General features: G+C 32.7%; 1 protein-coding gene across 1 annotated transcript; it reads left to right on the forward strand.

Annotated features, from left to right (window-relative positions):
• Positions 1–3194: 3194 nt before the first annotated feature.
• STS (stachyose synthase) lies at positions 3195–7007 on the forward strand. The gene is made up of 4 exons (XM_012227537.4): positions 3195–5258; positions 5428–5605; positions 5691–6058; positions 6225–7007. Exons 1-4 carry the CDS (start codon positions 3777–3779, stop codon positions 6798–6800), a joined length of 2604 nt encoding a protein of 867 aa, XP_012082927.1. The 5' UTR covers positions 3195–3776; the 3' UTR covers positions 6801–7007.
• The last annotated feature ends 4103 nt before the right edge of the window (positions 7008–11110 follow it).

An 11110-nucleotide genomic window follows, 5' to 3' on the forward strand; every position in this document is an offset into this window, starting at 1 on the left:
TAATGTAGATTCTATTATGGCCAATTGGATTCTTGATGAGCAATGAATTTGATTGTATGCACACTATTTGTTCGATGAATGGCGTATGAGAAAAATTGATGCAGCAATTACGAGCAAGTGAAGATGAAAATTATGTTCCCTAACCTCATTGTTATTCAAATTAATGGCCGCCACTTTAGAACTTTAGAAGGTAAGTAAGAACCTTTTTGGGATTCTGCGCTAACTAATCTTTTAGGCCTTTTTTGATTTATGAAATAAAATGGAATATGGAGGGGTAGAGTACCTCTTAGCTTTGGTCCAAATTTAGGTGCCAAATAATTTTCTATGAAATCACTTTTTTTTGCAATATGAAATGATTTATTTGTTTATAGTAAATATTTTTTCCAAAATTTACGAAAAACATAAATGGTATGACAAGTAAATTCCCTCTTCTATTCCATTTCACGAATTAAATAAGATATTAATTTTTGAAAACACTTATCTAGATCGGGTTCATGACCCCGCTTTTAGACCAAACATATGAAACTAAAAATAATTATCTAAATATTGTATATTATATTGATATATTTTAAATATAATAAGAATCTATCTATAATAATCTATGACCTGTAATACATAAAATGAGATTGATTCTTAAATTAAAAAAAAAAGAATGGGAAAATATTAAAATTATCAAAAATACCCCTATTAAATTTGTGGTTTCATAAAAATATCTTTAAGATTTAATTTTATTGTTTGAAAATATAAGGTAATTTAATTTGATTGCTTATATTTATTTTCTATTTAAATTTAAATTCTATGAGATAAAATAAAAAATTATATTATGTAAATATGGTTATGATAATAATAATATTTAATTTTATTAATTGAAAAAATAAAGAATTTTATTGGTTGAAATTATATATTTTAATCAATTTTTTAGTATCAAAAAAAGAATTATAATTTTTTTGAGAAAAATAAAATAAGAAATTAAAAGATAAAATAACAAATTGTGAAATAGTTGATAACCTTTGCTTAGCTATTAACGTATTATAATAACAACAAATATTAACACATCATAACAACCTATTAGCATTGAATGAAATTCATCTTCTGATTTGCAAAACATTATTTGAATTGTTTCTTTGAAACTCATGATTTTATTTATGCAATTTGCAGTAATTAATTCAATTTATTGTATTTTAAATAAATTGTAAAATTAGGATTTTATTTCTTATGAAAGAATGATAAATTAAATATAATATGGCGAATAATTATATGGTAGCTACTTTTCAATTCACAGATTCATTACAAGAAAAGAAATCAAATTAAGAAAGAAGCAAATAAAATAATTATTGATATAGATATTGCTATATCTTAGATACCTAATTTAGTTAAAAATATTAATTCAGTTAGAAATTTTATTATATATATATGTTAATAAAACAGTCTCGAAACGACAGCGCTTTTGTCTTTGGAAAGATCAGAAGGGTGTCGTTGACTGATATGCACCTGGTCCACCTGGGCCAGATTACTGACCCGAACCGAATTCACAAGAATATATTTAAAGTGGATCGTGATCACTATCCAGATTCGGAATAGACAATACTTGAAAATTTGAGAATTTGAAGTGCTTTCATTGTAATTGTGTATGTAGACCTTTCAGTTGGGTATCTTCTCGAAAAGTTAAAAAGCGAACTGAGGCCAACTCAATCAGTACAGAACCAGAAAGTAAATCCTATTCTTTTTCTTTAACCAATCCTATTGTAAATGGGCTTTGTACTATTGAAGAATTAGAACTTTAAACAATTTTTAATATTCCAAATATTTTCTCATGTGGGATTTTATTTATTTATTTATTTATTGAGAAGATTAATTATCAATCTTAATAAAGAAGGAATTAGATAAAGTATAATGAGCCACTTTATAAATTAAATTATTATAGCAACTTGCATCCACCTCCCATAATGTTCCCGAGAGATCCACGACCTACATCACAAACTGTTTTTCAGATTCCTCTTTCAGTTAACCAGAAAGAATATCCCAACCTCCTTTTCCACAGTATTTTTACGTTATTATATATTTAAGAAATAATAATAATAATATTATTATTATTATAAAACTGCTGCACGAAAATCAGTGAGCTTCAATTTTTTGTTTATTTTTATTTAGGAATTAAATAAATCATTTTTCTAAGAAAGCAAAGCGCACAAAAAAAATATTAAAGTCTGAACCAGTAATATCATGCATGCATAAGGCAAGAAGGCAGATTCAAGATCCACGGAAGATTGAGAATTTGAGTCTTCAATACAAAATCAGTTTCAATAATTAATTTCATCATGAATATTCTTTATTATATTCCAAAAATGAAAGGAATCTTAAATTTTACGAAAAATAAGCCGGGTTTTGATCCATAAAAATATACAAAGATATATCAAGAAAGTTCTTAGAGCAAAAATACATTATATATATAGTGAAAAATCAATAAGATTACTCGAGAAAATTGCATCGCATCATCATTTTCCTTAATTTTTGTTAGGGAAGGTCTTCCCCAAAAGTCAAATATATAACGTCTACTCCCACGTGGAACTTTCCGGTTCTCTAATGTATTACGTAGCAATATAACCCAAAACAGTTCCTCCATTAATGTTTCCCACATACTGAAATTCTAGAATTTGTAATTATTTATATTTTTAAATTAATTTATTTACATATTTATAATTTTGGAGATAATTTTAAAATTATTAAATCATGTTGGATAAAATTGATTATTTTTGTATTTTAACTCTGGGCAATTTATTATCAAATATTAAAGGCACCCATAATATTTCAAATTCAAAATATACACCAATATAAATATAATAATAAAAATAAATTAAAGCACTAAATACCACATCAGCGAGCATGACCTTGATGTAAAATTTATTAAAAAATATTTATATTTATGAACATTGAAAAAATAAATAAATCTAACTAGCTATTTTTTCATTAAAAAGCGTAATATAAAAAAATTATATAAAAGAGCTCCTCGAGAAATGCTTGTCCAGATTCGAAGCTGCTGGCCCAACAAAAGTGACGCTCATGCAGTCCATGCATGCATTGCAAGTGACACGCATGGATAATCATATACATAATACATCACTTTATTACATTGTCTAGATATTAATATTAATTTCCCCGAGGATTTCTGACATTGAATAATAAACTTCTAGTCATTGTCAATGGATGGAAACAGAGCATCTCTGTGGTAGCTTTGTTCTACCCATAAAGGGAAGAAGAAAGACAGAGTCGGTATAACATCAGCGACACAACGGACCAGTCCAGGTCACTTGATTCTATTTTTTATTCAAATTTTCAGACACTGGACACTGTTCAATTTTTCTCTATAAATACATGTGTTTACCCTTTACATAATCATATTCCCTTCCGCACAAGCAATTCTTCTCCTCTACTGAATTCTGTTAGCAGTTTTTGCTTTTTTCTTTATTTGCCTAGTTTGATATTCTGGTTGCAGTTTCCATATTTGTGAATTGTATAAATAAAAGATTCTATTGCACATATCCGTTGCACACGGAGGATAAATCAAACCTCTTGAAACTTTCCTTCACGTCTTTCAAGTGTTAAGTATATATATAGGATCTAAAGATTCTTCTACTACGTCGGGTTCTCTTTGAAATTTCTTATATATAGATACAAACCATTAGCTCTTCCTCCTGCAATATTGAACACTAGGGTTTTCCCCTGCCTTTTATATTCTTGCTCTTTGAATACCCTGTTTTCCTCTGTTTCTTTAAGAAATGGCTCCTCCAAATGATCCTGCTAATTCACTCCCCAAAGTCCTTAAATCAGAGAGTTTAGACAAAAACTTTGATTTGTCAAATGGAAAATTTAGTGTTGCAGGCTTCCCATTACTCTCTGATGTTCCAAGCAATGTCGTTTTTTCTCCATTTTCTTCTATCTGTAACTCCTCTGAATCTGATGCTCCACTTCCCCTGCTCCAGCGAGTCCTTTCTCTGTCTAACAGAGGAGGTTTCCTTGGATTCCACAAAGATTCACCTTCAGATAGATTAATGAACTCCCTAGGAAAATTTTCTCATAGGGATTTTTTATCCGTTTTTAGATTCAAAACATGGTGGTCTACTATGTGGGTTGGAGATTCAGGGTCTGATTTGCAAATGGAAACCCAATGGGTTCTCCTTAATGTCCCTGAAATAAAATCTTATGTCATCATAATTCCTACTATTGAAGGGAATTTTAGGTCTGCTCTTCATCCTGGCAATGATGGCCATGTGATGATTTGTGCTGAAAGTGGCTCTACAAGAGTAAAGGCGTCATCTTTTAATGCTATTGCATATGTTCATGTGTCTGAAAATCCATATAATATTATGAAAGAGGCTTATAGTGCTTTAAGGGTCCATCTTAACACTTTTAGGCTTTTGGAAGAGAAATCTGTTCCTTCTTTGATAGATAAATTTGGGTGGTGCACTTGGGATGCATTTTATTTAACTGTAGAGCCTTCTGGTATATGGTATGGTGTGAATGATTTTGTTGAAGGTGGTGTTTCACCGAGATTTGTTATCATTGATGATGGCTGGCAAAGTATCAATTATGATAGTGAAAAACCTAACCAAGACACTAAAAACCTTGTTCTTGGTGGTACCCAAATGACAGCGAGGCTTCATAGGCTTGATGAATCTGAGAAATTTAGGAAATACAAAGAAGGATCTATGTTAGGTCCCAATCCTCCTAAATTTGACCCAAAGAAGCCTAAGATGTTAATTTCTAAGGCAACTGAACTTGAGCATGCAGAGAAGGAACTTGATAAGGCAAAACAGTCTGGTGTTACTGATTTATCAATTTTTGAAAGTAAAATTCAGAAGTTGAAGAAAGAATTGGATGCGATATTTGGGGAAGAAGAAAAGTTTTATTCTAGTGAAGGATGTGGAAGTTGTTCATGCAAGAGGGACAACTATGGAATGAAGGCATTAACAAGGGATTTGAGAACAAAATTTAAGGGTTTGGATGATATATATGTGTGGCATGCTATTTTTGGTGCTTGGGGTGGAGTTAGGCCAGGAACTACTCATTTGAATTCAAAAATTGTTCCTTGTAAATTGTCTCCTGGTCTTGATGGGACAATGGAAGATCTTGCAGTGGTCAAAATTGTTGAAGGTGGAATTGGACTTGTTGATCCTAATCGAGCTGGAGATTTCTACGACTCTATGCATTCTTATCTTTCAAATGTTGGTATTACAGGTGTCAAGGTTGATGTCATTCATGTAAGCTCTTCATCAATCAACTATCATATTGTCTTTCTTTTTACAGTTTTAAAAAAATAATGCAATTTTTTAGTTAATTAGGCATCTGCTGAGTTCAAACTTGTCCTTGTCATTTAGATATATGTCTGAAATTCTATTATTTATTTCGTGACTAAATTTTCGAATGCAGTCACTTGAATATGTGTCTGAAGATTATGGAGGTCGTGTTGAGCTTGCAAAGACTTACTATAAGGGGCTATCAGATTCAGTTTCAAAGAATTTCAAAGGAACTGGACTTATCTCTAGTATGCAACAATGCAATGATTTCTTCTTCCTCGGGACAAAGCAGATATCCATGGGAAGAGTAGGTAAGAAAATCCGGACACAGACTGCTACTGGACACTCAATTCTTAGAATACTGGTACCTGGCTCTTATATTTCTATTCATGGCAGGCGATGACTTTTGGTTCCAGGATCCAAATGGTGATCCAATGGGAGTTTATTGGTTACAAGGAGTTCATATGATCCACTGTGCCTATAACAGCATGTGGATGGGACAGATCATACAACCTGATTGGGATATGTTCCAATCAGACCACCTATGTGCCAAGTTCCATGCTGGATCAAGGGCCATTTGTGGCGGACCTATTTATGTTAGTGACTCTGTTGATGGTCATGATTTTGACCTCCTCAAGAAACTTGTGTATCCTGATGGTACCATTCCTAAGTGCCAGCACTTTGCCCTCCCCACTAGAGATTGTCTGTTCAAGAACCCTCTTTTTGACAAGAAAACTATTCTCAAGATTTGGAACTTCAACAAGGTAGGACTTATCATTATTTTAATGTTACAAAATCTAAATCACGGTCACCGTATATTAGTTGAAGGCAGAAGCAATAGATTGTGCCAATGTCAATTGAGTAATATTATTTAATATGATTATCCGATCATTGAAGGAAATTAAACTCGATTGCCACGTATTTTTGCAGTATGGAGGTGTGATTGGAGCTTTCAACTGCCAAGGAGCAGGATGGGACCCAAAGGAGCAAAGGATCAAAGGCCACTCTGACTGCTACAAGCCAATGTCTGGTTCTGTTCATGTAACTGACATCGAATGGGACCAGAAACTAGAGGCTGCCCAAATGGGTAAGGCAGAGGAGTATATTGTCTATCTCGGCCAAGCACAGGAACTGCTGTTTATGACTCCAAATTCTGATGCAATCCAAGTCACTCTCAAACCATCTACATTTGAGCTCTTCAGCTTTGTGCCTATCAAGAAATTAGGACCCACCATCAAATTTGCTCCAATTGGCCTGACTAACATGTTCAATATGGGCGGCACAATTCAAGAACTTGAGTATTTTGTTTCTGAATCTGAAATTGGTGTCAAGATTGAAGTTAAAGGTGAAGGAAAATTCATGGCCTACTCAAATGTGTCTCCAAAGAAATGTTTCTTGAACGGTGGTGAAGTGGGTTTCGATTGGTTGGCTGACGGCAAACTCTGCTTAGATCTTCCTTGGAATGAAGAGGCTGGTGGTGTATCTAATGTGGCTGTCATGTATTGATTGATCAAAGTGAAGTCAAAGTGTCTTATTGTTTTTGTTTGAAGTATTGTCTGAATAAGAAGTCTTTTAATTATTTCTTAAAAGCAAACATGTGTATTTCTGAGATTGTTAATTTAAAATGTGTCAAGATTTGGTTAGTTTTTTGGTTCAAAAGTGGACAAAAGGATTTGGATCCAAAACACAGACCGCTCGAAGTTTCTTTCGTAACGTAAGGCTGTTAATGTTGTTATTTTCAAACTGTGCTTTTTCGCGCAATTGTTTCAAACAATAGAATGCGACATTCTGTACAGCAAAATATTTGGTGTTTCAATTTATGAGGTTTAGAACTATAAGAATGTTTCTGTTTCTTCATTGAAAAACTATTATCCACTATGCTTATGTTTACCCAAGCTTGAAATTCATTTTTTATATAAAAACGTTAATTACATTATAGGGAGAAAACCGCTTTAAACCAAATTCCAAAAGCATCCAGTTGAGTCGTGGATATTCCACAGGTAATGTGATAATCATCGGTCATTTTCAAGAGACATCAGGATACTTGATGCGTCAGCAACATGAAGTTTCTTTTTCTTTCTGTTTTGGTACCGACGTGAAGTTTCTGTTTTCAACTATTAACACCTGTACTGTATATTAAATTAGACTTATCAAGCACAAAACAAAAGGTAGTTAGAAAAAAACAAGTGAAACAGCCACAAGTCATTTGCCTGTACAAACACGCGTTTTTAAGGATTTATGTTAGATTATCCGTTTTCTTCTGGTCGGTCCAATTATATATGCAATGACCTACTAAAAACATCGGACTTAACTAACTAAACCGACTTTCAACACGAGGGAGAAGAGAAATCCTACTGACCGAAATACGTCCCCATTAGAAATCAAGCGGCAGGACCATATTTGTAGTGCAAAAAAGTAAAACAACATTATCCTAACAGAAAATCAAATCCCAAAATGAAAACTTTGAAACAAAGAAATTCAGAGCTTGACGATATCTAATACCTTTGGACGGTGGTCCTCCCAATGGAAGAAAAGTAGAAAAAGTAGTTTTACTTAATCCAGATATCTAACTAAAATAACTGAATAAACTGTAACTTGTAGGATGGACTTGTGTTTGATGTGATAGATGCGTATAATGTATGAGACATGCACATGATCTCAGAAAATTGCCCATCAATTTCTATATCCTTTCAATTCAAGACATTAATAAACTAATTGCTAGATTGATTAGTAGTTGATAATTAACTAATTAAGTCATTAAAAGTGGGCTGGGTTTGTTAGGTCTGATTGATTTGGGCTTTCGACTAATTTTATGTTCAATTTCAGAAAGGGCAAAAAGAAAAATTAATAATTTATTTACAGTTCCGTTGTCTTCCACGAAAAGTAAAATATGAAGAAGCACCTAGCTTCTCAAACGATCCACTGATCCAAATATACCATATTTTTAGATTCTGCTTCAGCATAGTAATAATCATAATCATATATACACCTTTAATTACCAAAATGGAAATCAAATAAAAAATCCAAAAGTAAATAAACAGATATTTTAAATCCCATTTCCAGATTCCACTAAAGTATTATCTTTTTCTTTTTTTGAAATTACTTAAGTATTACCTAATCAACCATGATGACGGGAAGATTTCAGAATCTTCTGGCATCTCTACTTCCCTGATAAAATGCGATTTCGAGAAAATAAGATTGCAAAACCGAGGAAAATTGAAAAGGCAGATTACGGGTTTGTGCGTGAATCTAACACGATCCAATAGATAGAAATTGGCGAATTTTATATATTAGATTCACGCACAAACCTGCAATATGCCTCTTCCTCTTGTACTGTATCTACCAAAGGTTGAAGATGGCCAATGAAATAGAGACGACGACTCGGTCATGAGAGTTGCGACCGCAATTGCCATTCACAACCAAATGTTTTATTTGATTGGACTGGATTCTAACGTATGCCCTAGTTCGCGTTCGCTTCGTCGTATTTTGCTAGCGTGTGGTCACGTTACATGGTTAGCGATGAGGAACTCTGTCATAGAATGCGCATCACCGTCTGATCATCAAGATTGGCAGCAACATCATAGCCCAATTTGCTCGTTCGGTTGTCCATTGTCATTTTAAAATATAAAAGTTTTGGCCCATAAGATATAAGGCCTTGAAAACGAACGGCCCAAAGTATCCAAAATTCGGCTCAGAAGAGTAACGTTAAGGTTCCCCGAACTCAACGATCTGTCGTCTATGATCGGTCCAAAAAGTATAAACTTCAGCCCACAAACTTATAAAAGCCTTGAAAGACGAAACTAAAGGAAATTAAATAATTTAAACTGTAGTCCAATCTGAACTTTGGATCCATAACTAAAAAGATTTATGTCAGAATAAAAATAGGCGGAAACGACAATTTAGGTCAAGTACAAGGACCTGTCGTCTGATGTGAACAAATAATCTAGGTTTTCATCCTAGTCTAGATTAGGAAGAAACTCCTCTTGCTTCGTTAAAAATCATACATAATAAAAACAAAAGAAGGATTAAAAAAAAAAAAAAAATTGAAGAGAAGAGTGTCGTTCACTCATTAATTAAATACATTTTTTAGTCTTGTAATGGTGAATACGAAATTAAAATCATCATTGTCCATGTGGCCACGTAAGCAGGCTCATCAAACACTGGCCCATTAAAGGGCCACCTATGCATAGGCAGCGGTTGCGATGGATTTCTTATTTTCTTTTCCAATTAAAAAAAGAAACTAATCCGGAAGAAGATTAGTTGAAATAGGTTCCATTAATTTAATTTTAAAGATAATGATAACAATAACAATAATTAAGCAAGTGGCTTAGTCCTCGCAAGGCACATGGAGAACGTGACACCGTTCAATTCCTAAATGAAATCAAAAGCAAAAATGGCGTTGGATGCAAACAGTAATTATGGGCCACCAGGCCCACGAACACTGATTGAGTACCTCTTTCCCTATATGATCATCCTTTAACACGTGGCAGTGGTCCAATTATGTTCTTTGCATGTGCCAAAAAGAGGCCTCCCTCTTATATATTTGGTGAATTGAATGTAATTTTAAAAGTAATTAAGGGCATTGCTAATGTAAATTTACACTTAAAACACTTTTATCTAACAGCTTACCAAACGTGACGTTACGGTTTCACATCATACAATGAAAATAAATACTATAATAATAAAGTTTTCCCTATAATATTTTTACTTCTTATATTATAACTATTTGACATTTTATTATGGTTTTCCATCTTACTAATTAAGCTCAACTCAGGATTAAAAGAAGTAGTAATAATTAATGAAAAGAAAGTCTCTGATGAAACGGAATTTTAGATGGCCGTTGAATATAATTAACAAATAAAACAAAGTTGGAGGGAAAACGGCATATGATTTGGTGCGTTCGAATGGAAACATAGCACGTATAGGTAGAATAATAATGCAACGGCTATATATTAATGGAGATTGTGAGGCTGTGGATTAATCCATGTGCATAGCCGTAATAGCATTTTGTTTTTATATAAAATAAACTTGCCTAGCTACCAGTAATAAGAAAATGAAAGGGTAACAACAAGTCGATGACAGACAGGAAGACAAACTCCTGCGTAATATTGTTGCCTACCTGTTCTTCATTTTCTGCACCATCCAAATTTAAATTCTTTTTATAATTTAGTGGAAAACCCACTTCTTATATCTATAAATTCATCGAATTTTCAATATCAATATATATTTATATATATCCTACTGATCTACATTTAGCAGTAGCTACTGCATGTTTGGATGGCAAGGCAATACTTGATTCATCATGCACTTAACAACTGCATGTGCATACATGTTCTTGAGCCTTGTACTCTTGAGGAGAGTAGAAGAAATAATGATTATACAATGTTCATTCTTTTTCTTTTATGCGTATATGGTTTTTTTTATATAGGGATAAATGGTCATGTTTATATGATGCTGGCAAGCAAACCATGGATTGGAACTCTCTAATTAATAATATTAAGATTTTAATAACAAGAGGCGTGAGAAAGTAATTTTTAGTTTTGGCATCACCACTGTACCTGGTGGAATAAAAGTGAATATGGTTATTATTTGATCTAAAAGGATCGCATAAATCATTCGTTAACCTTAAAAATATTAGATAGGAGATCATATATTCAAATCTCAGTAATTCTGGTCTTTTTAAAAAATTTTATTATGTTAATAAAATAATTGATAGTCGAAATAATGAGTTACAACTTAGTGAAAAATATACTGTAGAGATTAAGGTTTCATTTGAAAACTAAAAGAAAGAAAATAATAGAGGAAGGAAAGAAATT

This window comes from Jatropha curcas, chromosome 5, assembly GCF_041381405.1.
Source record: "Jatropha curcas cultivar XTBG-Jc1 chromosome 5, XTBG_Jcur_1.0, whole genome shotgun sequence".
Classification (NCBI taxonomy): domain Eukaryota; kingdom Viridiplantae; phylum Streptophyta; class Magnoliopsida; order Malpighiales; family Euphorbiaceae; genus Jatropha; species Jatropha curcas.